Raw genomic sequence first — 26,405 nt, 5'->3', positions numbered from 1 at the left:
ATTGGCTGTTCAGGTGACCTCACGCTAATTGTCAGCTGCAACTTCTAACACTCTCTGAGAATGACTTCTTTAACCGTGGTTTTCAGAGGCAGATTAGTGACCCGGGTCAGATGCCTCGGTCTAACTGCTCGTGGAGGGCACCCAGACCCAGTATCTCTGGATATGAGGGGCTCTGCGGGTGGTTCAGCTTGCCCAACAGAAAACAAAAAACTTTCAGCTGAAAGTTGCTCAACATCTGGATCCATCACATCTTCTTAGTCTAGAAGTGTTAGATTGTGTTCATCTGCTCTGTAGCTGCAGCAACATTAGCCTGTCTGTCTCAGGACTGGGACCCCTCCTCCTCCTGGGGTCAATTCATTTTTCTAGGACACGCACAAACGCGCACACACACACACAACCCAAGGGTCAAAGGGCATAGGGTGTCACACCTTGTACTGCCCCTAGGAGAAAATCACACTATTGGATTATAAAAATTAAACGACACTCAACATCCCTCAGAAATGCAGAGATGTAAGAGTGACAAACTTCGACGTGGTCCGCCTCCTGCTCTTTAACCTTTGATGCCAACCCGTCTCTCCCTTCCTCGCTCATCTACTTCTTTTAGGCTTTGGGTGAACAATCGACGTAATGAAGTAAAGCACAAGACAACCTGTTAACCAGACTTGAACAAATAAAGCTTCAGCAGGCCCACAGAATGTTTCCGTGGGAAACCGTCTGCCCAATCAGAGCCTTGTGACGGTGAACAAGTTCGTCTTCAGGATGAAAAATAAAGACCCCAGAACACTCAAGAGTTCATTTTTAAACATTTATTTGTGAAACCAAGTGAATTTAGAATCTGAGCTTCTGGAAGAACCACTTGTTCTTGCCCGTCTTGTACCTGAAAACACAACAAGCAAGAATTAGAACACTGTCTTGAATTCAAACGCCTGAGCACGAGTGCAGGAGCTGCTGCTGCTGCTTCATCTTTGACATGTGGAAGTTTTGCTGGCGTCCACTCAAACACATGCACTTAATGCTTCAGCGTCCGCAGCCAGGAGCCTCACCTCTCCTCAAACTTGATCTTGGCCTCCCGCCTGGCTTTGCGCTTGAGGGCGGGGTCCCTGAAGACGTCCTTGTTGACAACAGTTTTGTCCAGAGGAATATCCACAGAGTATCTGAGGAAAGCAATTCACACTCATTAAAAATCTCTGGAAGGGGTCACTGAGAGGAGCTACGTTCACACATGCAGACGTTTAGAGCTGGAAGCTGCAGGCACACACACACACCCTCTTCTCTGCTCTGATGTTAAGATGTTCCACATCACAAACACATACATCACAAACTCAACAGAACTCTAAGTACCTTTTTTTAAATGATTAAATTGAATAACTCGTACCACAGAGTACAACAGGAGGCAGCAGAGTGACTGATTTGTTCAGAACACACCTGGGTGACAGCTGCCCAACTGTCGCAGGTAAAACTCTGTACTGTGACAGCCTCGGCGTATTTTAAAGATCAGCGAGCTGATTGGAAAGCAGCTTTTAAAGACATTCAACACCTGGACGACCTAAAACAGAAGCACCACATGGCGTTGCACAGCAGAGCAATCAGATTCAGAAATCAAGAATCAATTGTCTCTGGTCACATGATCAAGGATGGACATGGACAACACACCATTCCTACCACTGGTGTCTCCAAATCCTCTCAGATATACAAATACAACAACGCACCAGCAAACAGGACAACAAGCAAGAACACGTCAACAACCAGGTCTCAAATGCATTAGACAAGCTTGGCCTCAACACACACACACACACACACACACACAAACACACACACAGCATAAATTGACTTTGCTTTCTGTAAGATTTGCCTTGATGTGCCTGAGGGTTGGTGTAATTGACTGAAACTATTTATCTACTATTGAAGTGTTAAGATTATACAGCATCAAATAACTCGATCCATAAAAATGCACTTGAACGACTACGCCGACTACCACGACACTGAGGGGTGAGCAGAGACCTCCCAACTCCTAGCAGGAACAATCATTCAGCCCCAGTAGAGAGCGCTACACTGCTGGGATGTCACATCAGACTCAGGACATTGTATAACAAATACCCTTTTTTAATTTGAGAGCAAGAAAGAGGTACCGACCTTGTGGGCATGAGGTGATTGTAGTTGAACACCTTGACGAAGGCCTTGATCTTGGACCTCTTGGCAATCTTCTTCTTGCCCATGGTCGTGGTCACCTTACGGGGATAGCGGTCGATGCCTGCGACCAGAGCGTGGCTGTAAGGGCGGTCAGTGGTGCCGTCGTCAATGTTCTGTGAGGACATTAAAAGAGGGCTGTGATATCAGGCCAACTATGTGGGAGAACACGTTTCCTAATTAACGCTTGGCAATTACTACACAACTAAGACGGGGAAAAGTGCCGCTGCACAGCTTGCACTACACCAGTAAAGAGCAGTAACTGCCCAGTAACCAGCTACGACTGCACGCACAGTAACAGCAGCTTCTACAAATGCAACGGATTAGCAGTACTGCACTTGAAGGCAGGAGGAACTGCTGTGGGTGCAGCTGAGATGATGTCAGGGGGTCCAACACCAGCAAAACACTACTCTGGAGATCATAAGTTTACTGCAAATGCTTTATTAATATCCATTGCCTGCTGATTTCAGTAGACCTGTGAGATACACATTACCCTTTGTAACATAGTCATGTCCCGTTGTAGCAGATGCTGAAGATACTTTTTAGAAAGACATTTTCTAAACTACAAGTATCTCAGCTTCACATCTGTAACTATTTCCATGCCTTGTGCTTAAGCTTCCTCCTGTTTCTGGACTGATTCATTTAAACATGTATACACGAGCAGTTAGATAGGTTTAAGTCGCGTTTAAGGCTTCAACTTCTTTTGAGGTTTACCTTGACGATGACAGCTTTGCGGCCGGCGTAGCGCCCGGCTAGGACCATCACCACCTTCCCAGGCTTCATGAACTTGCCCATATCTGTCAAAAACAAACAAGAGTTGGAATCAACCTGCCACACAAAATCATTCACGTGTGTTTGAACGCTACTGTGGGCCCAGAATAAGCTGAACGGAAGACCCGGAGGTGGTTCTGATAACAAATTCGGCTCAATTTAGCAGTCTGATTAGCCGGCTAACTTAGCATTAGCTTCCAGAAGAAGAGCAGCTTTTCATGTGAATGTAAAATCGGACTGATACTTTACACACAAAAAATTAGAATAAGTGTCACACCTCACAATCCGGACACACGAACACAAACCAACTGACTGCTTGTTCAAATGAAGGCGACGCGTTTACGCCAAGGGAGGCCGCCATGTTGGATTGAAAGCTACAGAGCCGAAGCGCTGCAATAAACGCTGACATTAATGTCCTATAATGTAAAAATACTGCTCCATAACAGACTGGGCTCGTGTAAAAGGGTAATACGCGTGTGTCTGGTAAGATAAAACTCATTAATTGATCAAATCAGATGCGATGTTTTAAGATTGATTCACAGGAACGCTCACTCACTGATGCTGTTCTAATGCCACCGTTACCCGAAAAGGAAGTTGGGAAGTCTTACGTGAACTTTGACACGCTGGGAAACGTGCGTCACTTCCGGTTTCAATTCCGCTCGCGAAACGTTCTGAAATGTCCCATGGCGTAATGTTTATCTATTTAAATGTCATTATAATCAATATCTATATATCTATATATTGCACATCAAAAGAATGTTACATTTAGGCGAAATTGATCGTGACTTTATATGTTTGAGGAGCTGCTTGAATATGTCACAGTAGTAGATGTACTTTTTAAAAAAAATAGTAATTGTGAAAAATGTATGTGTATGAATAAATCTATTTACTTTTATGTACATATATACATAAATACACATATACATGTATGTATAGATGGATAGATAGACATTATATATGTTCAGGTGATTTGGAGAGATTATTTTTCTAATTGAAATAAAATAAAATTAAGCTTTGTTTCTTGATTAAAAAAAAAAGAAAAGCGAAAGGCCCAATAAGCAGCACAGCATTTTATTTATCATGTTTAACTTGTTTACAGCTGCAGCTATGAATGAAATATGATTTTAAACAATGACAAACACAATCCATGTCTTTGAAGTGATTAAATAAAAACATCATAAAATAACTCCTTCATTGTCCCACACCGAGTAGACGATAAAGCAGCTGCTCTACGAGTGCTCTACATGGTTCCCCCACCGCGGGGAGGAGCTGGTTCATAAATACACGTTTCCATACAAAAGTCACAAGAGAAAACAATTCCACCAGGATCATTATGAACTAAACAGAGTGTAACATTCACAAGAGATAGTCTGAAACAGAACACAAGTCAACATGATGACATGAAACTGGTAAAGAGGTTAAAAATGCAGTGTATTCTGATGTGATGTGCTGCTGTAGGTATCAGAGGTTCGTATCATGCGTGTTGGCCCAGCATCACTGGCAGCTTGATCCCACTCGAGGGTAAACATGGAGCAGATACATATACGCTCACCTCTGTTTAATAGCATCTATGGTTTTACATTCAGTATTCAAGAAAGCAGTCCATGCAACTCAGCTTGAAGATTAAAACTGTTTTACCAATGAAAAACATAAAACTTGATCTCCCACAGTCACGTCATTGTAACATCAGATATAAATTCCTATCGCCATCACCCGGAACAGGAAAGAAGCAGCATACAGGGTTGAGAATGTTTTTCACACAGCGTGCAGGAACTGATTCAGCTTCAGAACTGGAGAGAAGTGACAAGCTGACGGCTGCATATTTGAAATCCAGTTACACATTTCGATTCCCCCCCTCAATGAGCTCACCATGACGCTAGCGGTGAGAACCGTGTCTCTTCAGGTCCCCCTGAGTTGCATTGGTTAGCTTCACCATGAGGCAAACGTGTGATCCACCCGCAGAAGGACACAAAGACAAAAACATCACAGTCCCGGTGTCTCCTCGTGATTCTTTGGGATTCTCTCCACATGGACCACTTTACAGTCTGATTCTGATGACCACGATAGCTGCACGGGTCAGGGCGCCATCATGGTTGATAAGACAAAGGTCACAAAGGTCATGAAATCTCTACTGAAAACGAGGTCATCTCAATCTCGTTTCAAAGCCCCAATGGAACAGAGCTGGTATCACCTAACGAATCTGCAGTGGAATTTGGGCAAAGATCTACCTGGTACATTTCATCAAATACTGAAGTCAGGTGATCATTCCGGACCCCCGTTCTATGGAAGAAAAGGAGCGACCGTATCACCTCAATTACTGCTGCAGGAACACGTTGCTACACTTCTAAATCCTAAGCTTTCTGCATTAGAAACTGACTGCACAGCGACAACATGCCAAATGGCGGCAGCAGGGAAAGCAACACGTCTGCTGACTACAGGTAAACAAGCGACAACACCGCTGAACACTGACCTCCATGTGGGCTCAGTGTCGATAAGTACATCGAAAACTCCAAGAACCACGCTGAGCTGTGTCGTGTGCCACTTGTCTGAAGTCCAGGTTAGCTTAGAAGCTAACAACGTCCACCCAGGTTCACTAAACCCTCGCTGAGGAGCTTCAGCCCATTAAACTGAACAATTACTTGATATTGAGACTCAGTGGGATTTGCCCCAATGTTGCATCGTATGTAGCTAAGACTTCTATGAGGAAGCACGTATATTTGATACTCTACCACTCTACAGTATATTGGTCCATTTGTGTCATGACGACTGAGACTTTTGAGTTTATGTACATTTTGCTGATTGTTTTTATGCACTTTTACTTACCAAGTAGCGATATCTATATATTCTAATGCGGCCCACACACAGGAGCGGATACTTCAGTACCAAGTCAAAGCTTAAATTGTGAAAATGAGACAGTGCTTGTTCTTCTATGGTACCAAGGGTGTCATCAATACTGGACAGTCACATGCATGAACAGTCTGCTGCGTCGTGTCGAGAAAAAAAACAACAACCCACAACTGCGTGTGAAGCAAGTTCCCCTCAAATGAACAGGTGGAATTTATTCATCTAGTTAGTTTGGAGTTATGGTATCAAGTTTGGTACTGAATATCGTGATAATGGTACTGGTTACAAAAACCAAATTTCTAGAAACGCATCGTCCCTGCAGCCAATAAATTGATTGATTGATTGAACTTTATACATCCCAATATGTAAATTGGCCCCAAACTCCAGTCAGGCTCCGTTTAAGATGCCACATACTTGGAGTTGCCCTTTTAGATCCCAGGAAGTAGCAGGTAAATCATTCTCAGACTGGTGTTTCTCTACTCTGCATGAATTGATTGCCTCTTTGGTTCCTCATCAGAACGCATCCTTAATGTTCTTCAGCTGCCGAACAGCCAGGTCCACTGGGAGGTGGAACTTGAGGTGGCTGATGCGGCCCAGGATGCGCAAGGCTCCTTCAAAGCCGGTCTGTGCCATGTAGCTCCAGGAGTAGTAGTGAGGGTGTATCAGAGTCCCGGACTTACACAGCAGGTTGAGCCATGACACCAGTCGCTGCTCATTCAGAGCCATGCACACCAGAGCTTTGAACTCTGTGTCTGGCCCTCGCTTGTATCGTCCGTGCTCCTTCAGCACAGTGTGAATGGCCCACAGCAGAGACTGTTTGGGGGTGACAGTCACCGGGCCGCCTCCTACAGGCAGGCTGAAGGACTGTGAGAGCTGGCGGGCCGGTGACTCCACGAAGGCCTTGCCGTTCTTGGAGTGGTAGTATTTGACAAAGAGTTCCCAAGGATGCATGGTCTGTGGGGCTGGTCTGTAAGGCAGCAGGCAGGAGATGGGTGCCAGCACCAGGCTCATAGTCTGGGAGGGCGAGAAGAGACCATGCGCCAGCAAGTCTTTCAAAACAATCGCCAACTCTTTCCTCACAGATGTGGTCAGCTCGTCTCGGGGCCCCAGTGCTGAGTTGCTGGTGTAGTTGACCACATGTTCGATAGAGGGCTGTCTGCGTGAGCCCAGCACTCGCACCTTGTCGACAGCTGCCTCCAGACGCTGCAGCAGAGGCCCGTAGTCCTGCATCGATGACTCTTGAGGCCACATGCTCTGAGGGACTTGGCTGGCCGAGCAGCCAAACTGGCTAGCGGCAAAGATTTGCAGCACGGCGAGGGCCTTCTGGATCAGCTGCAGGCCGGTCTCTCGCATCTTCTGGGCCTGCTCTGGGTCCACTGCAGTGAGACAGGGACAAAAAAATCAGGATAACCTACACATCATGTACTTGAAGTGTTGACAAACAGCGTCCAGGTCGTCCAGACAAACCATTGATACAGGAAACTTGGGAGGACTACAGGACGCATGTCTGAAAATGGAGGGACAGGCTGATATATCCTGGTACATTCCGGGAACATTTGATCGACAGTGACTGACCTTTCTTCATCCCTGCCGCTCGAGCACTGGTCCCTGTTGCTTGTGGCTTCTGGCTGGGGCCACCATCTGATAAAAGAGGGTTCCCCACTTCATCTTTTGGAAGAACAAAAAGGTTATTTATTAAATCAATAAAAGATGCCAAATGTGATTTTAAATGAGCAGAATCCTCCGTGAGAGAGGAAGCATGTCAGAGACTCTGTACCCTGGATGAAGTTGATGAACATCTCCAGGTCCCTGATCTGGGTTTTGAGCTGCTCCACCAGCTGCTCTTTCACCCTGGCAGGATTGACGATCTGAGCAATAGCAGCATCGACTCGGCGCCTCAGCTCCTCGGGCGACAAGTTCCCAATGTCCTCGTTTAGGTTCACATCCAGCTTTTTAATCAACTCGTCAATGATGACCTGGAAAACGTAAGAGGATTAAAGAATAATCATAAAATCGGCTGTGCAACACGTAACCCACAGTTGGAGTGAGCTGAGGCGCAGGAGTCCTTCACAGGCGGGGAACTCTTGAGAAAGAGAGCCACAGAACAAATTCACAACCAATAGGTTTATCTAATTTGGAGTATATATATATATATATATATATATATATATATAGACACACACACACACACACACACTGTGGACTGCAAACTCTGCGTATCAGCACACTACAATCGTTATGCGTCCCATGCTTTAACTTCTATAGACTGAGGGCTGTATGCCAGGTTCTGGCAATCACGAGGGTAAAATGATATCAAACGACGAGAATTCAGGCGGATGGAGCTTTTCTCCGTTGACGTCAAATACGATCTGGAGTTGGAAAACGCTGGTGACTGCTGCTTCAGCGCCTGAAGCTTGTTTGACGATTTGACGAGTGAAGTCTGAGCTGAAACAGTTAAACATCCGTTTGTGTACTCAGTGTGACAAACCATTTGACTGAAGGGATAATTTGGTTCTCTCAAAGCAAACATTCATAAAAAGAAGGATGGAACAACTGAATATGTCTCAGTAACCATGAAGCAAAATTCTGTTTGTTGTGTTTCACATTCCCACCTTCTGCCTCTCCATGACGACAGACTGCGGCAGTGAGTCGTAGCTGCCTTCCTGATAGGCGAAGTGCTCCAGGTCATCCAGCTGGGTCTTCAGTTGGAAAATGAGATCTTTCTGTTTTTCTCTCTGAGCCTCCAGGCGCTCCCTCTTCTCTCTCTCACTCTGACAACACAAACACAAGCCATCAACTTCAGGATCTCCACAGACTGAATCACACGCTACAAAGTCTGATCCAAGTTGGATTTGTGCCACGGATAAAAAGCCTTTTCCGTACAGGAATGAGAGCGTCTGACAGGGTTGCAGCCATGTACAGGTTCTGAAGTTGTAATTGCTCACAACACAGTTACAAAACTTATCCCAGAACAATGATATGACAACAGAGATAAACAATAATTTACAAGATGAATCGTCAGCGATGCATCAAAACATCTCTGTCAAAGAAAAAAATATCAAAAAGCGGGAGATGTGTAACTATTCATGGCGATAGAGTACAAGTACAGAGTCTGAGTTTGATGGCTTTAGCACACGCACATGCAAGAAACAACACGGATAAACGGACACGTGTGGAAACAACAGCTGTTTTCATAGGAAATATGTGACGGCAGAGTATCGCCATCGAAATGGTGGAGGGCTGGAGGGTTATTTATTTTTGTAGATCCATCCAGAACTTTGCTTTGCGATAGGAATTTTACATTATATTTTGGATTATGGCCAATTTATAAATATCACAATAGTCACACACACACACACACACACAAATAAAGACACCACAATATCTCAAACAGACATCCAACATCATACTTACCAGCTCACCCTGCAAGCAAAGCATGGGACAGGGGAGAAATGAAATTTAAAACACCTTTAGATGCAAACATTCACATGTGAAGCTGTACTTCCATGGCGATCACAGGTGGAGGAGGCAGCGGGTAAACAACAGGGGCGAAGCGGCCTGCCACAACACGGCTGAGTACACGGAAGCTTTCATTAAAGCAGATAGCGATCTGCTGCAGGCGTTTTCAATGAGCCCGCTGTGCTGTGAGTCACTCACTCAGGGCAGAAAGCAACATTTTCCACCAGAGATAAGAGATCTCAGGAAGCAAACCCGAGGTGGGCGCAGCCTCGGGTGTGACGCAACAGTTTAATCAGACGGGGGCCGCAGCCGCCAAGGTGATGACTTCACTTAACCGGGTCTCTATTTATACCTGCGCGTCCGTGCGTATTTATTCAACAGAGGCACTTCTAAATCTGTCTGAGGATCGTCACGGTGGACACCAGTGTTGGTTTGACCAGGGATTTTTCTAGAACAGCCAATATCTTAATGTCGATATCACCTGTATACAAATGAGGGTGTCTGACGTTCACGTTGTGTCCGCACTGAAGCGTCGTGCGTTTGAAGAGGCGGCCTTTTGGCTTTAATTTTCGAATCTTATATTTACCAGCGTTTCCTCAAAGATGACGAGACTTCAACAAAAACAACTGGGCCATTGTGTATATATATATATATAAAAAAATATATAAATATATATATATATATATATATATATATATATATATATATATATATATTTTTTTTTTTTAAAGACCAATATCTGCTGACATGCCAATATCACCATGCACCCCCAGATTCATCTCTAGAAGTTCTATTGTTCATTATTTGACACTTTAAAAGCCTCCGTCTCAATTTCCGAAATCTGTGAACATTAAAACTGTTTTTGTTGAAATGACATCTGATTCAGGCACAAAACAAAGAAAAGCTGCACATCGCGGAGACAGTTTCATATGTTAACCACAAATTCCTACAATTAATTGCTGACTTTTTCAGTCTGGGATGCACAATATTGGCATTTTTGCAGGTATTTGATTTGCTGATATTTTTCTAAAAAAAATTTGAAGGGTAACGGATACTTACCGATGTTGACATCTTTAACATATAAAGCTAATTTGATGCTAACGTACTGGCAAAGACACGTAAACACTGGGAAAAGTCCCACTGACTGTGTTCGTCCAGTGTTTCACTGGGGAGGGATAATAAAGCAAATTTCTGCTCCACAGATAATGGTTTCTCATCAGAAAGCAGCAGATGAGCAAAGATGAGGAGGCACATGAACATTTTCCAGCTGCTTGGAAAAGTCGATCAGAAAAGAGAGGTTCAGAATAACTAAAGACCTGCACTGAGATGTTTTTGATGATAATAAAGATGTAAAATATAGTTTTGAATCTTCTGTGACTACAACAGGGAGATGTTTAGTCGGTTTCTCAGGCGTGCAGTCTGACTGTGTGGAGCTGAGATCCTGAGCAGGAGCCTCACCGAGTTCTCCAGCTGTTTGGCATCCTGAGCCCTGCAGCCGACCACATGCGGGCAGCCCTTGAAGGCGAACTCCTCCAGCTCAGCCAGCATCCTCTCCTTCTCTTCGCTCTGGGCGTGAACGATCTGCTTGAGTCGGAACTGCACCTGGGCGAAGTGGGAGGTGAGGGCAAGGAGAGAGGAGTTCAGGAGGTCCTGCTCCTCTTCCAGCTTCTTCAGCCTTGCCGCCATTTCCTCCTCACTAGCCGACGACGAGCCTCTTAGCCTCGGCAGGACGGCTCTCCCCCGCTCATCCTCGGGACTGGCCACAGCGCCCACCGGAGCCCATCGTTCCCCAGCCCCGGCGAGGACAGGCTCGCTGTCCGAGGCTGACAGCTCCTCTGTGGACATTATGCGCACTGACTTCCCCCCTGCTGTCTAACAGTGGCGCCAGATTTTTCTCTCACTCCTTCGAGGAATTCTATTTCTTTAGTTGCGCACACAACAACAGGGATCACCGCTGTCGAAACAGGTGTATCGCCATCTTGGGGAGGATGATTCATACGTCAGCCAGAACTTGTGAGCGTCAGACCAATCACAGCCGGCCAAAGAAAATAACCGGAAGTGGAGCTATGGAGCACGTACAGAACTGCGGGGGCGGGGCTCTCCGGCTCTGCAGGTCAATATTCGTATCTTGAAAACTGTCAAGCGGGTTTATGATACCTTTATAACCAACACCAACGGGAGGAGAACACCTTTAGGAGGATTTTTGGCTGATATTACGATGGACGTAGACGAAGTGTCCTGCTAATGTTTGTGGACTGACGCGGTGGCGATGTTGCCTGAGTTTGTGGTATGACAAGGTAACGCTAAGAGGAAACGATTTCTGGTATTTAAAAAAATGCATATATATGTATATGTATGTAACGTCATGGCGGTGTGTTATAATAGCGTAAAGTAGCCTAAAAGAACGCATTTTCTTTATCTTTAATGTGTAGTCGAAGTCAGGTTGCTAGCTAGCAGATGCTAACAGCCAGACGTCATGTTAGTTGACACGAGTTTGCCCAGGAGCTGTCATCGCCTGTCACTGTTGTTGTCTAGCAACGTCTTAGATGCTGGCTACTCGGCGGTAAAATGGCCGTTTTGTCCGTTTTACGTGTGCAGTTAATAAGGGTGCATTTCGACCACACCTGATGGAATCCAGTCGGGACGGCGGTTATAAATATTTTATTGTTTCAGCTCCAACTAACAGCACATTGTGTCAGCCAGCTGACGGTGATTCACCTGTGCTCTGACGTTCTGGATCGTCTGTGTGACGCCCTTGTCAGCTTGCTTTTAAGGTTCCTGTGTTCAGTAGACTTGTATTTTATATCCAACACATGACGTCAGCTGTTCATTTAAGTTCATTTTCTCCACAGAATGAAGAGAGACGTGCCACAAGTGTTGATAACTATTTACAAAGTAAGTAATCCAGACCCTCGGTGATGGATTAAATGTGTTTGCTGTCTGTGAGCATAAATGTGCTTCTGTTTGTTTGTTTTTTTAAGCTACAGGTTAGCATCTCATTACCTTGCTATCAAGATTTACCATTCAGATTTTCAAATGAAAATGGAGGATATGCCCCTGTCAGGCCCAGACAACACCAGGCTGGAGGTGAGATCATACACACGTGTTCCGCTTGTAGACGTCAGATTTGTATTTGGTGATCAACCGGGTCCTCTGTGTGGTAGGCCTTGGTCCATGACATCTACTCTGAGCTGGTGGAAGATGCCTGTTTGGGCCTGTGCTTCGAGGTGCATCGTGCTGTGAAACAGGGCTACTTCTTCTTGGATGAAACTGATCAAGAAAGCATGAAGGAGTTTGGTTGGTGCCATGGCTGCCAGTACTTCACATTCTGTTTGTACTCTTTGCTTACTTTTCTTCTTCTTCCTCCTCCTCTAGAAATCGTGGATCAACCCGGAGTTGACATATTTGGGCAGGTTTACAATCAGTGGAAGAACAAAGAGTGTGAGTGCCCCAACTGCAAGAGGTTGATAGCAGCTTCTCGCTTCGCCCCGCACTTGGAGAAATGTCTCGGCATGGGGCGCAACAGCAGTCGCATCGCTAACCGCAGGTCGGTCACTCAGGGATGCTACAAAAAGTTCAGAGTAAAACTAATACAGAAATTCTGAAACTGTCCCTGTCCTTGTTTCATAATGCTAAAGAGTGATTGATATACCTCTGAAAGCCTGGAACAAGGTTATTTTAAAATGCATCCTTTAAGATAGGATGTAAGTTGTTGAGATTTCTGGTGACATCACTATTCAGGGGTAATTTGTTTTGAATCAAAAACGATTAACCTACATTGATTGACAGGCTTGCCAGCAATAACAACATGAGCAAATCGGAGAGCGATCAGGAGGACAACGATGATCTCAATGATAACGACTGGTCGTACGGAGCGGAAAAGAAATGTGAGTTACTGAAAGTTTAAGAGATGTAATGGAAGCAATTAGGACTGCTTTGATGTAACTACCTTTTTATTTTCTTATCACAGCCAAGAAGAGAAAGTCAGATAAGGTATTCTGGCTTTATTTCCTCCTTTTACCAGCAGTAAATTCTGTGTTATTTTTTGCATTCCTGGAACCTGAATGTTTGTTTTTTTGATGCACAGAATCAAAACTCACCGAGAAGATCCAAATCTGTCAAACATAAAAATGGTGAGTCGGTCAGATTTTCAGTTTTCTTCTTGTCAGGAAGCTGCAGCACTGCTAAGCTACTTGCTGTGAAGCCAGGGTCTCGGTCCGACCCCAGCCAGGAGGGACGGACCCTTCAGGACTTTGTGTCCTCATACATGTTTGTCTGTCTTAGCGAGCTGGCTTTTGTGAAGTGATTTTCATTTCCATGTCTCTCGCTCGTGTGCAGAGACCAGATATGAATGTCATGACCTGGCAGTTGGAGTGCCTTCTGACATCTGCACTTTGTTGACGGTGGAATGAGACCGATGATCGGCGCATCGAACTCCACTTGAATATTTGGAGTTGATGGTCATGACATCGTCATGTGTACATTGTGAAGTCTTTTTATCACCCCTGCCTGGAAATTATGGGCGTAAACTAGTGGTAATCTCACAATCCTGCACGTTTACATCTGAATATGTATATACGTGTGTGTGTGTATTTAAACATTTTTTTCTCACAATTTAAGAATAAGAATCAGAATGCTTCATTTATCCCACACTGGGGTAATGTGCGTAGTTCCAGCAGCATTTACAAAGAGAACTTTGTGGACACCATGTGATCAATCGCCATGAACACAGATGCTGATGTCACAATCCTTTTAAAAGTGACTTCAGCTCCTCCACAGTCCTCAGTTGTGACCGTTTCAGACCTTGTAAACTGTGGTGAGTGGAGGGATATTTGTGACTGACGTTTATGTCAACACCTGAGTGTTTTGATAACGAAGCACTGAAGGCATCACCAGTAAAGCAGAACGCTTTAATTTCCTGTCTTGTAGGCGAGCTGGGGAGCAGCGTGACTTCAGAGGCCTACAAGGTGACCAGTTCCTTCTTTTGATTTACCCGTGTTTGTGGGAACCAGGTCGTGCCAGGTCGTGCTGATAACAGTTCTTCATTTGCCTTTCAGTATAACTACAACACTGGTATCAGTTATGAAACATTAGGACCCGATGAAGTCAGATCGCTTCTGACAACGGTGAGCGTGGAAGAGGAATGCACATGAACACATTTTTACGGCTCAGCCATTATAATGATGTCAATGTTGGGTTTCTTTTCACAGCAATGTGGCGTGATCTCTGAGCACACCAAGAAGATGTGCACCAGGTAATCACTGTGGAATCCTCTGACACGTACTGTAGGTAAACCAGTGATGCCCCCTGTGGGAAAAGGGCTCAGCAGGCGGCATGAAGCGGGATAGATGGACTGGCCTTGAGTTGGCGTTGCTATGATCTTCTCTCCCTGAGTTTGGCCCCTCTGTCATGCTTTGAATCCTTGAAAAAGTGGCGTCTGAACCCGAAAGTCACGGTTGCATGTGAAGTCTTGAAACATGATCAGTTTCGTCTGCGTATTCATGAAAGTGATCATGTATGTTGGGACTAACTGAAGGGGAACACAAGTGGCAGCTCGGTGTGTGACACTGTAATTCATTTGGTTCTGGAGCAGTGAGGAACCACAGGGTTCTACTAAGATCCCACAAACAAACCTGATCACACACGCTGTGATTGATAGGACAAAGTCAGTGATCAACCTCTAACATTTCATAACCTTTAACACCTCATTGTGACTCTGACCCCTCTGGTTGGTCGGTGACTGTGTCCTCAGCAGTCCGTCCCGCCTCCCTCGCCCCCCTGTGGATGTTGTTGGCAGGCGAGGGGGGAGGTGCATGAAGCTGTGTGGCATGGACAGCCGTCAGTCCGGGATATGTGTAATGCCACCTTGTGTCCCACCAGGTCTCAGCGATGTCCCCAGCACACGGACGAACAGAGGAGGGCAGTCAGGGTGTTCCTCCTGGGGCCGTCCGCGTGAGTGTGCCCTGTCCCCTTCCTCCCATCCCTTACCCCCACCCTCAAGTAACAGCAGTCATGAGTGTTGTGGTGACCCTCATTGTGCCGGTGCTTGCTGATATGGTTGACAGTTTCTTATCAGGGTGCTCTTGCCAGACAGTGTTGTGAACACTCTGGTACCAGAGGCACCTTCTCTGCACATACCTGCTCGCTCACAGAGGCGAAATGTTTGTCTATCCTCTAACTGACACGTACGCCGCAGGTCAGCTGGTGCTGGACGTCTTTGAACAACTAGAAGATCATTGATTACCGCCTGGAGTTTTGTTAGCTTGATGAGAAACTGCAGGACAGAAATTTGGTGTAACTTCATTGCATCTGCTTAAATGACCCAGAGCTCTTAGTCCCAACAAACGAAAGTTTCTTCAGATCCAAGTTGTATTTGATCCGCCCAGTCGGCAAATCAGATGTTGCCAAATGAAAAGGCTGTTTGTCATATTTGTGTGAAAGTATTCACCAGTGGAAGATACAACAACAACAACAACAACAACAAGGCCAAATAAAACAACAGACAGATGTTATTATCAATAATACTGTTGATCACGATCCGTCTCTGCAAATGTTTCACTCAGTCATTGCTGGAAAAAGACATAGGATGCAGATTCTTAATGCTGGAACTCGTGTGCTCTGCTGCAGAGACGACTGCACCCCACGACACGCTTGGAATAATAACAGAAGTTCGTTATTTTTAAAAGAATTAACACAATTGTAGAGGCTTTATTTGCTGCATAATGCTGCTCCAACAAAGGTAATGAGAAAGTTGGGAATCAAGGACCGTTTCCAGTTGAAAACTAGTTCCAAGTTGTCTAACCCACTGGAATCATGTCCCTCTGAGGTGACAAATCTGTACTTTTGCAAAAAAAAACAACAACAACGAGGAATTGCTGTCAAACATATGCAGGTGTTCTGCCTAAATTCCAGGAATGCCGTGTATTTGATGTGCAAGTACTGTCCAACCAAGGACTGTGGCTGAGTTATTGTCCTCTCTCTAAAGAACCTTACACTGTCAGGGTTGGCAGAGTTTTGTCTCTGACTAATGAAACCTAAACAAAGACAAAATCCTGTTGTCACTGAGTATGTAGACGTAGTTCATCCACAAAGGAAATGAGTCAGGATGCAGTTAGGAATTCAGAGACCGTCTGAACAATCACTGCATTAAACTGGCTCGTCAAGGTTCAGTTCACCTTCTTCGTTTTCTAGTGGGAAGAAACGTTTTGTCATGAATCTGTGTTACAGCGTGATTGAGTCTGACAGCCAGTGACCGTGTCTGGGTTTCTTGTAACAGGCCATCGCTGCCTGACGCTGACGCTGTGGTGGAGAATGACAGTTTCGACATTCCAGATGGACAGACCCTGATGAGCCGCCTCCAGTGGGAAGACTCGCCCGACATTTCCCCCGCGGATTCCGCCTCATCTAAAACCAGTAGGGAAATCCTGAAAATGTATAATACCTAAAGTTTTCTGACAGTTTCTGTATATGAATACACAGGTTTCCTCCACACAGGTACCAACCACTCAGACTCCCGGAGGCCCAAGAAGAAGAAGAGGTCGTCTCTTGGATTGAACAGTGGAGGAGGAGGAGGAGGCGGCAGCGGCGGCGGCAGCGGAGGAGGAGGAGGTGGCGGTGGCGGCGGCGGAGGAAGCGGATGTCTGACAGGAGGTGGCAGCAGCAGCAGCAGCTCACAGAGTAATCTTGGCTTGTCAACCAAAAAAAAGAGGCCCAAACTTTCAGCACCTTCTATTTCAAGTATCTATGACGACTTAAACTAACAGGATCCCTCCTCTTCACGGAGTCTCTCCTCACACACCGACATTTTGCTGGTGTGAGAAGGAAGGACACACAACTGTCATGATTCTTTTTTCTTTTCCCTTTTTTTTTTTTAATCAGTAACACACTGTTGTATCAATTGTGAGCTGTCCGATCAATCTGTTGATCCTTTATTCTGCAGTTCCTCTGACTTTGGACATTGGTCAACATAGACGGCTGCCTTGCAGGGTGAGGCATTCGAAGTGAGGTTTCACCCAAATAACGTCGTTTGTTCACCAGTTACACAGCGTTAGATGTCTTGAATGAATGTAGAAGTTTTCCATGTTCCGAAGATTAACAACAGCGAAATGATTCAAAACGCATGGCCCGGTCTAATTGGATCCCTCTTCATGCAGTCGTGCACTCAGTTACCCAGAAAACACTTTGATCGGAGCTAAAAACAACCAGAGGAATCACTTCTGGGTCTACACATGACCAGGTCGTGCATTCCGTCCAGATCCCTCCTCCCAGCTTGTCAACTTCCAGATGTTTACTGATGCAACTTCCGGGTAGCGGAGTGAGCTACACTGAGGGGTGGGGGGTAGGATTTTATCTGAATGCACAAGGTGAGGTCAAACATGAGTGCATGCTCAGGCTCACACTGCGGAGGCTGGGGCCGTTGACTGATCTGGTCGTGTCGCTTTTAACCTCCGTCTAAGTGTCCGCGGAGGGCTGAGCTGATGACTGGAGGGGGAAGACACTGATGGCACTGCGTGAAGCACTTGAGAGTTTATCAGCGGAGGTTTTCTATCGGTGTTAATCTTTGGGCTCCATCAGCTCCCAGCTACAAATACGTGCCTAGCGTTTTGTAAATGGTGGATTCACCAGGAAGTCAAGAGTTGATTTTTATTTCCCCGTGAATTCAAGGCATCTAACAGCGAGTAATTGATGAACGCCTTTTGATTTTAGGGTGAAATAACACTGTAAGTGACTCTTTTTATCGATTGCATTAGTTGCAGATGGTGCGATCGGCTGTAAATCAGAGAGTGTGTAATTAAAGCCACCAGAATCTTGATAACTGAAAACTAAACCTCCATGTGACTGCTGAACATGTTACCAGCCCATGTGCATTAATAATACTCCAGCAGTGCGTCTGCAGGTATTCTGGGTAAAAAAGCTCTCCAGTGTGTCTCTCTGAGAGCTTTGGCTTGCGTTCCAACGTTCCACCACTGGCAGTCTTGTGGTCTGTCCCTCTTTTTAGACTTTTAACGCTAACGTGAGTGTGAGGAGCTCATTGCCGCAGCACACACTCATCAGTGGCTTTTAAATTCTAGCGTTGTATTGCACAGTTGTTTGTGTGTGCGTGAGAGAGTGGCTGAGTGTGTGTGTGTGTGTGATTGTGTGTGATTGTGTGTGTGCGCGCGCGCCTCTATGTATGCTGACGTATTCGGTGTCAAACAGTATTTTTTGTGTCGTGTGTGCGTTTAGAAAGCGAGCGTGTAACCATTTTTTTTCACAAAACTATGCATCCTCGAATGTGACATTTTTGTGAAAAGCTATTTTAAATATTTAACTTTTTTTGTGAACATCAGCGGTATATTTAAGTTTTTACCTGTAATTGCCTGTGAAGTGCGTATTATTTGTGTGTAAATGCAGATTTTCGTATTGGCTGAGCCTCTGGGCTTTTTGTACAGTTCATGTATGATTGATTTGTGCAATGAAAAAGAAATCATGAACCTTCTTTCTTCAGAACTCACCTGTCCTGTGTGGAGGTTTCTTTCTTCGTAGTTTAGCGAGTTTAGACTTCTGACAAACGTTATCTGATGTTTTTTGTGCTTCAGGGCCTAGAAAAGCTGTGGAAGCTTATGAATCTTGTACTTCGACCCTTTTTAACGCGCGGGACTATGAATGAACACCAGCAGAAATGGTGCAGTCTCGCGCGTTAACACTTGTTGCTGTTGTTCATTAACGTGCTGTGTCCCCACTCAAAGCATGAAATCATTAATGAATGACTTTCATAACTGGAAAGCCACGAGCGGCTGTGAGCCGACCCCTGCGCTCCTGCCAGGGTGGCTCGCAGCTCAGTAGGACCTGGCGGTATTTGGATCTTACATAAAGGCTGACAAACAGTCCGCTGTGCAGCACAAAAGCCACTTCCTGCGTCCACCAGGCGGCGCTGGATGAGATCCACTTCCTGTGGGTTATGTTGCTGTGCATCGAGTGAAGGCAGCACAGAGCAGCTCTGATGTTTTTATAGATGAGCGCAGAAACTGATGAGCGACGGGGGATTTGTTTTCAGGTGTGCGTCCCCACGTTCTTGAAATACAATCCGAAGAAAACCCATCCCAGACATGGTGTCTCTCGCTCAGCATCTTTACCAGTTCTGGATGTCGTTTAAGATCAACTCACCATGTGCTTTTACTGGAGATTCAGTTTAGTATTCATCATCTGGGACTGAGGCAACTTACTTCACCTGGACCACAACCAGTTTAACCATTTTGACCTCCCATCTCTCTTGCCTTCCTCCATCTTTGCCTTCTGCCTCCTCTTCTTCTCCTTTTTCTGCCTCTTCTCTTCTTTCTCCTTTGCCCTCTGTCTCTTTATTTGCTCCTTCCTCTTTCTCTTCCGTATCTTCTTCTTTTCTTTGTCGCTTTTCGAAGCAAACACCTGAAAGAGTGAGCGACAGTCATCGGAGTGTTCAAGCGTCATGGCTTAAAATGAATCCAACAAAAATATATTTCAACCTTGAGTTATCAGCAAATGTTTGCTGCCTACCTGAAGTTTCAAATTTTGTTGTGTGAGGACTTCCTTCTCCTTCTGAAGTTTGTTCCGCTCCTCTTCCATCCAGTGAATTTTTTCTCTCCGCTCTCTCTCTTTCGCTTTAATTTCTCTTGTTTGTTCGTCCACTTTTTCGGCCATCTTCCTACACTCAGACTCGTACTGCTCTTTCAGGGCCAGCATGTCCATTCGAATCAGACCCACTTCACTCTGCAGCTCCTTCTTTTCCTGCCTCCATCTGATCTCCTTCCTCTCAATCAGTTCAAGTTTTTCCAGCAGCTCCTCCCGATCCTCTTGCTGGCTGATCTCCTTCTTCTTCAGCATTTCTATTTCTCGCAGCAGCTCCTCCTTTTCTTGCTGCTGGCTGATCTCCTTCTTCTTCAGCCTGTCAGTTTCCTCCAGCAACCTCTCCTTTACACACCGCCATCTTCGCCTATTTGATTTCATCAGCACCGTCAGATCCTTGTACCAGATCTCAAGTTGCTCCGTCTTTTGAGTATTCTGTCCTGCAAGGGTCTCCAGCTGCACCTGTCCAGGTTATGAAAATACACCATTAAACATGTAGCGTAGGTTTTAAATACTGATATCTATATCTATATATATCTATATAGATATATCTATCTATCTATCTATCTATCTATCTATCTATCTATCTATCTATCTATTATAATAATAACCCCCGTGTGTTTAGGTGGCAAGAATGAATACAATGGAAGCCAGGCACTCTCCTGAGGAGGTGGAGCGTTCGGTTGCTATGATACAGGATGGTGAGGTCAAACGCCAACACTAGGCTCTCGCCCGTGTCGGTGCCTCTACACCTGCTCTACTTGACATGACGGAACTTTTGTTGTGCTCTGGCACAGCGTGAATGAAATGACTTGTTGAGAAAAACTTGATATCTGAGCACCTGGTGTGGAGCTGTGGTTTGAGAGTTCGGTTATGTGGCCCAGCAGGCTGGGTTCCATCATTTGTCGGCGCTCCTGCGGCTGGCATGAAAGACAAAATTCTGAGATAAAATTCAAATGTCTAAGATCAAAGTTAAAGTTCTGAGACCAAAGCCAATGTTTGGAGATCAAAGTTTAAAATGGCCAGATTAAAGCCAAACTCTTTAAACCACCAAACAGGGCCTGGGCTGGATTTTTAAGACGTTTTTTTTTTATTTTATTTTACGGGGCGTCGCTGAGGCACACCTGTGAAGAAAACCCATCAAATACATAAATTTCCACCAGGACTCATACAGTTTTTGAGCATGTCAAGGTCCTCAGAGAGGCGGTTCATTTGTCACGAGAGGAACGATTCCTCTCACCTCCAGCGTTCAGGCCTGATCAATGCGATTGTTGTTGCAGGTATTCACTCATTAACTGCTTCATATAGTGGCTGTAGAAAATGTCTGACACTTACAAACCTGACTTTCCCTGAAAGGTTGACGTGTTCATTCAAGTTTGCGGCGGCACATCACAAGATTGCCTTCCCGGGGAAGATCCAAGTCCTCCTCCTGACCCAAATCCTTTCGCAGTCGCTTAAAAGTTGAGTGCGCCTCATTATAATCCTTAAATGCCACATGACAAGCCTCGCTAATTACCTTACTTTTTTTTTTTTTTCCATCTTCTTCTCCGCCAGTGTCAATTTTAGAAAACCATCTGTGTTGGTTCGGATTATTTTTGGTCAGGTCTTGTGATGTGAACTACTTGAAATTATCCCTAAAAATATGTTGTTGACACTGCGGGCAATTTTCTTTGTTTTTTTTTTTTTTGTGGACTCCGCCAACTGGCGATGTTCTCTTGTGGCTCTTTGTCCTTCTGGGACGCACGGAGCCTCGTCTTCCACCCGGAGACGCTGCTCTTCAGACGCAGACAGGACACACACGAGAGCTTCCGTTTTTTTTTAGTTTTTTTTTAAATGCTTTAATTTGAGACGTCACTGAAGCCAAAGCAGTCCAGCGTAATCAGGAGGGTTCCACGCACCCTCCAAATCTTTTAAGTGCCAGATGCAGGTTCATCTGATTCGTTCTATCACTTTATATACAGGAAATAAACAACGTATGGAAAGATGACAAATTACAGGAAAATTTGACATTTTGGAAGATCACGTGGCTGTGAGATCCTGATAGGGGGAGGGGGGGGGGGGTGTTCAAGTGGCCCTCAGAGTCACCAAAATCTCAACCCAGCTCAGGACCAAAGAGAGATTACGGTCCAACGTAGGGTATGAGGCCCAGGTCAGACCTGACTCACAACCAGACCGCGTGCCAGTGAACACTCCATTCTAGAACAACCGTTCTTCAAGATTTGACACAGTAAATCTTCAGATGGCCCGCAACTACAAGATCCCACTGCGTGTGAATCTGATGGAGGGGTGATGGTCATTCTGGAAATTTGCAGAACAAATGCCAGTTTTTCCTTTAATTTGTCAAGCGTCTGCATTTACAATATCGCCTCAGAAAGTGTCTACTTTCGTGTCTAGTGATTATTTAATTTAGGCTATTTCTACATAGCAATTTCTCTGAGCAACAGAAAGATTTCCAGCCTTGCACCGAGGCAGCTGTACGATCCACGTTTGCTTTCATCATTCATAGAACACAAAGTCACTGAAAAGAGTCAGACTGGTAGACACAGCACGAGAGAGAGAGAGAGAGAGAGAGAGAGAGAGGGAGAGAGAGGTTCAGACAGATTTTTAGATCTATTGGTTTTGTTTTGTTTTTATACACAGAAACAGTGGCCTAAAGAAAAAAAAAACCCCAGACAGACAGGAAAGCATCATTTGACTCCCCAGCAACACCAACAGGACAGACAGAGGTGACGAGGTGCGAGCCACCAGGTCTGGTTTGAAGAGAGGCTGAGTTATTAGCAGTTGAAGCTTCACTCAGATTGTTGTTGACTCCACATTTACTGTAAATCATTCTTTTTGTTATATGCACCAACAGGCTGACACCCACCCACCCACCCACGCGTGTGCAGGCGTATACACACTCTCACACACACACACACACACACACACACACACACACACACACACACACACACTGCAGGAATCCAGAAGCTGAGGCATCTACATCGAGGCTGCTTTTGATTAGTCCGTCTCTCCAGACACCACCCACTGGTAGTTATTTTTATTTCAACCACACAACATCGCCTCTCTGCCTTTTCAGCGGTTGTGCATCCCAAATATCAGAAAGCTGAAGAACACAGTGACTCCCACCAGGGAGATGGTCGCGGGGGCGGTGAAAAACTGCCTGTAGTTGATGCGGAAATACCAAACTACAGCCAGTATCACCACGAACACAGGCACCACCAGGCTGCCGGTGCTAATGGCCACACTCGCAGCCCTGAATCCTCCAGAGACCCCAGCACCGGTTCCTGCCCCAGATTGAGCCCCTTCCTCTGGGTGGCTCTCGAGCAAGGCCTGGGAGACGTGGCAGTGGATCACACTGTTGTGTGTGATGTTTAGGGATAAGAGAGTTCTCTTGGGGTCCTGCAGCAGCCGGCCTTGGTAGATGAGCTTGATTTGATGTTCCCGACCCGAAAAGTATTTACTGGAGAGGAGAAGATGTGAGTTAGACGACATGAGTTATTCTTGTTGAAAGTGTAGTGGGACGTTTACCAACCTTTTCAGGACCGCCACGGTGTCCTGTGGTTTCACAACAGCTACTTCCTCCGTGTCGTTTAAAAACTTGAGCCGCACCGACATGGAGGTGGACGTGGTGGTGGTGGTGGAGATGCTGCGGGACAACACCGGGATCTGCTTCGCGACCTTTTTTAACTCCTCGCCCAGCTCCTCATCATCTCCATCCTCATCCTCCTCCTCTTCATCGGAAGTGTGCGGTCTTCCAGCCTGCGACTGTTTGCTCTGGATGTCCAGCAGCAGATCTGTCCTCAACCCCTCGGCTCCCTCGCCCGTCCCCTCACCCTCTCCTCTCTCAGTCCCAGGCTCGCCATCATCCGGCTTGTTCTCCTGCGAAGGTGATGGGGTCTGCTGTTCAGGTGCGTCGGTGCTGGGAGAGCCGCCGCTGTAGCTGTCCTGGCCTCCCAGGCCGATCAGAGAGGCGTGAGCACCCACAGTGAGGATGGTGCCCAGGATGTGGTCTCCCCGGTCCGCCACATGAGTGGAGAGCCACGCGAAGACCAGGGCCAGGGCTAAGAGCAGCACGCCGCCTGCTGCCGTTACCTCATCCTCCATCCCATCCAGCATGGTCAGTGCACACACCGCCATTCTCTGACCACCAAACCTGAAGAGGATTCAGAATCATTTGTGATGCAACAAAACTGTAGAAGACTTGCAGAACCTTGCTAGTGTTATTACCACCGTCAAGGAGGTCATGTGATCACCAGTGTTAGCAGCATATGACAGAACTTAGGAACAATGGATTAGACCTGGGAATCGATCAAGAACCTGACCTGATGACATCACATCTCTGAGAACCCTCTAACTGGCAACTGCACTTGCAGAATTCCTTCAGGATTTTTTTTTTTTTTTAATGGATGCAGGGGTGAATGAACTCAAGTAGTGACGGGGTATCGGATCGGGACTATCCGAATCGGGTGCAGATACGGAGTTCATTCCCAGATTGAGGATCAGCGTGATGGAGCAGATCCACATGTGGATCCACATCCACAAGAACATGATTTGTTCTTCTTCCCACAGTTGAACGTTTGAGCTTCACGGTGCAGCATCACAGAGATGCGGCGTTAAACAACAGAAGCCTGTTTTCAGGTTCATTATTGAACAAGTCAAGCTTCTCTTTAGCTCAGTGAAAATCTGATTCTAAGAGGCGGTCCTTGAATGGAACTGTTAAGAATCGAATTGTGTGTTAATTCACCATCCGTGTTTGAATCAGCCCACATCCACCCCACATTATCAATTTAATGAGGTTTCAATAAAGATGAGAATAATGATGTAAAAAGTAACATCCCCTCCAACATGGCAATTCTATCAGTCAGAATAGATGTTTTGTGTCATAATCATGCAACCCTAAAGAAGACATCTTATGTCCAATAGGTACATGTGAAATAATAATTACACATATATGTGTATATATATGTATATATATATATGTATATCATTGAAGATTACTTTATTTTTGAGTGCCTTGACACGTGTGTGAGGGGTTTCTTAACTTTCCTTGCATCAACTAAATGAACAACCTATCATTGTAACTCTCCCTTCCTCGCTCCCTCTCTCTCTCTCTCTCTCTCTCTCACACACACACACACTCTCTCTCTCTCTCACTCACACACACACCTGATTATTTTAAAGATTGAAAGGACGTTCTATGATTCCAATAAGGTTCGATGTTTGGTGCGAAGGTGACTTTCATTCGCAGCAGTATTGAGGTTGCTGTCCGTTACTTTGGGTCGGTACCGATCCAGACGGGGCAGGCTTGTGTAATGGTGAAACTTTACATCGCACTGGATCCGGTGTTGTAACGCTCAGTTAGGTTGGTAGGTGAGGGTGTTGTACCGCGGCCCCGGGAGCACACAGAGGTGGTCCCAGCAGGAGGACTGGTCCACAGCTGTATTTTGGTAAGTGGGAAGCTACGTCCAGACACCAAGCTAGTTAGTCAGGGTCGAGTCAACGCCGCTTCCTCCTGTCATGCTTCGATCTGCACTCAACATTTAACCGTTTACACAACATGTTACGCAAACTAGCGGGCAGTACAGCTAATTGGTTAAGGTGTAACTAAGGCGTAACTGTTCCTGGCGAACAGCTACATTAGCTTGTAAGCTAGCCTGCCGTGTTAGCGGGGGGGGGGGGGGGGGGGTGGAGGAAAAAAAACGACCTTCGGCTGTTTGCGGCTTTCTCGGTGCGCGATTATTTTCATCACAACAGTTTAAAAATAAACACGTAACGCGCTTCTCAGACTCTGCGTAGAGACGGAGTATTCTTACCTGCCTGGATGTGAAATCAGAGCATGTTTGGAGACGAGGCTCAACGCTAGTCAGCAGCTGCCCCTTAAAAACCACATAATAAACACAGAGAGAGGCGACGAGACGGCGTGACGTCACCATCGGGCAGTCTCGGCGCTTGTTTTGGATGTGGCTCGCGCCTGTTGCGCCTCCCTGTCGGAATAACCGTAATTACGCTAATATAGGTTGCATTTGCGGTTATTCGTGCCAGTGTCAGGACTTGATTTATTTTATTATTATATAATCATATTATAAACAAATATATGAATTATATTATAACCTTTATTTATTTATTTATTTCCAGCAAGATTTTACCCTCTTCTTTAATTTCCCAATATGCAATGTCATACAAAATGAAAAAAAAAGGTACAGTGGGGGAGCCTATAAAATGACATGACAAGAAAATCAGGGGTGAAAATCACCCGACATTCGGGTTCTAGGGTTAAACGTTTTGTGTTTGCGCAGATCCATATTACATTTCAGCCCTTTATATTTTATTTCATTCTCGTCACTTGTCCTGATTTAATGACTACTTAACTTTTTCTTTTGATATGGGAATGACTTTCTTTAATTGCAAGCAATTACAAAATACAAAAGCTGTGGAATAAATACATTTTGCAGTCAGTTAAGCAAAAATACCCAAATATCAGCTAAATGTACTAAAAATATTTTTTAAAAATTGACATGGTTAAGCATATGATGTCGCTACTTCTGGGTTGGGTTCTCTCT

The 26,405-nt window shown here is 45.5% G+C and overlaps 5 protein-coding genes across 9 annotated transcripts; 1 reads left to right on the top strand and 4 right to left on the bottom strand.

Annotated features, from left to right (window-relative positions):
- Positions 1–795: 795 nt before the first annotated feature.
- On the bottom strand, positions 796–3,572 carry rpl27 (ribosomal protein L27). The gene is made up of 5 exons (XM_086186376.1): positions 3,515–3,572; positions 2,902–2,984; positions 2,134–2,303; positions 1,044–1,154; positions 796–877 (listed from the first exon to the last, which is right to left on the bottom strand). The coding sequence occupies exons 2-5, from the start codon at positions 2,980–2,982 to the stop codon at positions 829–831; spliced, it is 411 nt and encodes a 136-aa protein (XP_086042502.1). The 5' UTR covers positions 2,983–2,984; positions 3,515–3,572; the 3' UTR covers positions 796–828.
- Positions 3,573–4,024: 452 nt separating this feature from the next.
- On the bottom strand, positions 4,025–11,288 carry rundc1 (RUN domain containing 1). The gene is made up of 5 exons (XM_086183834.1): positions 10,720–11,288; positions 8,415–8,573; positions 7,580–7,778; positions 7,378–7,470; positions 4,025–7,178 (listed from the first exon to the last, which is right to left on the bottom strand). The coding sequence occupies exons 1-5, from the start codon at positions 11,104–11,106 to the stop codon at positions 6,316–6,318; spliced, it is 1,701 nt and encodes a 566-aa protein (XP_086039960.1). The 5' UTR covers positions 11,107–11,288; the 3' UTR covers positions 4,025–6,315.
- On the top strand, positions 11,187–18,762 carry atxn7l3a (ataxin 7 like 3a). 5 transcript variants are annotated; one of them, XM_086183836.1, is made up of 15 exons: positions 11,190–11,558; positions 11,935–12,035; positions 12,114–12,156; positions 12,243–12,348; positions 12,426–12,558; positions 12,637–12,808; positions 13,051–13,148; positions 13,232–13,254; positions 13,349–13,394; positions 14,191–14,228; positions 14,319–14,387; positions 14,472–14,515; positions 15,142–15,213; positions 16,538–16,674; positions 16,756–18,762. In XM_086183836.1, the coding sequence occupies exons 4-15, from the start codon at positions 12,298–12,300 to the stop codon at positions 17,019–17,021; spliced, it is 1,149 nt and encodes a 382-aa protein (XP_086039962.1). In that variant the 5' UTR covers positions 11,190–11,558; positions 11,935–12,035; positions 12,114–12,156; positions 12,243–12,297; the 3' UTR covers positions 17,022–18,762. The 5 variants fall into 5 exon arrangements, with proteins under 5 accessions (XP_086039965.1, XP_086039964.1, XP_086039962.1 ...); XM_086183838.1 differs by lacking the exon at positions 11,935–12,035 and having other exon boundaries at positions 11,189–11,558; positions 12,249–12,348; XM_086183837.1 differs by lacking the exon at positions 11,935–12,035 and having other exon boundaries at positions 11,190–11,374.
- On the bottom strand, positions 15,845–20,507 carry LOC147244715 (uncharacterized). Its single transcript, XM_086183841.1, has 3 exons — positions 20,454–20,507; positions 19,774–20,304; positions 15,845–19,665 (listed from the first exon to the last, which is right to left on the bottom strand). The coding sequence occupies exons 2-3, from the start codon at positions 20,221–20,223 to the stop codon at positions 19,468–19,470; spliced, it is 648 nt and encodes a 215-aa protein (XP_086039967.1). The 5' UTR covers positions 20,224–20,304; positions 20,454–20,507; the 3' UTR covers positions 15,845–19,467.
- A 2,245-nt stretch (positions 20,508–22,752) lies between these two features.
- tmub2 (transmembrane and ubiquitin-like domain containing 2) lies at positions 22,753–25,811 on the bottom strand. The gene is made up of 3 exons (XM_086183840.1): positions 25,659–25,811; positions 23,378–23,998; positions 22,753–23,305 (listed from the first exon to the last, which is right to left on the bottom strand). Exons 2-3 carry the CDS (start codon positions 23,980–23,982, stop codon positions 22,918–22,920), a joined length of 993 nt encoding a protein of 330 aa, XP_086039966.1. The 5' UTR covers positions 23,983–23,998; positions 25,659–25,811; the 3' UTR covers positions 22,753–22,917.
- Positions 25,812–26,405: the final 594 nt, after the last annotated feature.

Source organism: Aulostomus chinensis, chromosome 18, assembly GCF_037954235.1.
Source record: "Aulostomus chinensis isolate RoL2024-O1b breed Wild chromosome 18, RoL_Achi_v1.0, whole genome shotgun sequence".
Taxonomy (NCBI): Eukaryota; Metazoa; Chordata; class Actinopteri; order Syngnathiformes; family Aulostomidae; genus Aulostomus; species Aulostomus chinensis.
Note: the sequence above shows the minus strand (reverse complement) of the source record. Positions and strands in the feature narration are given on the sequence as shown.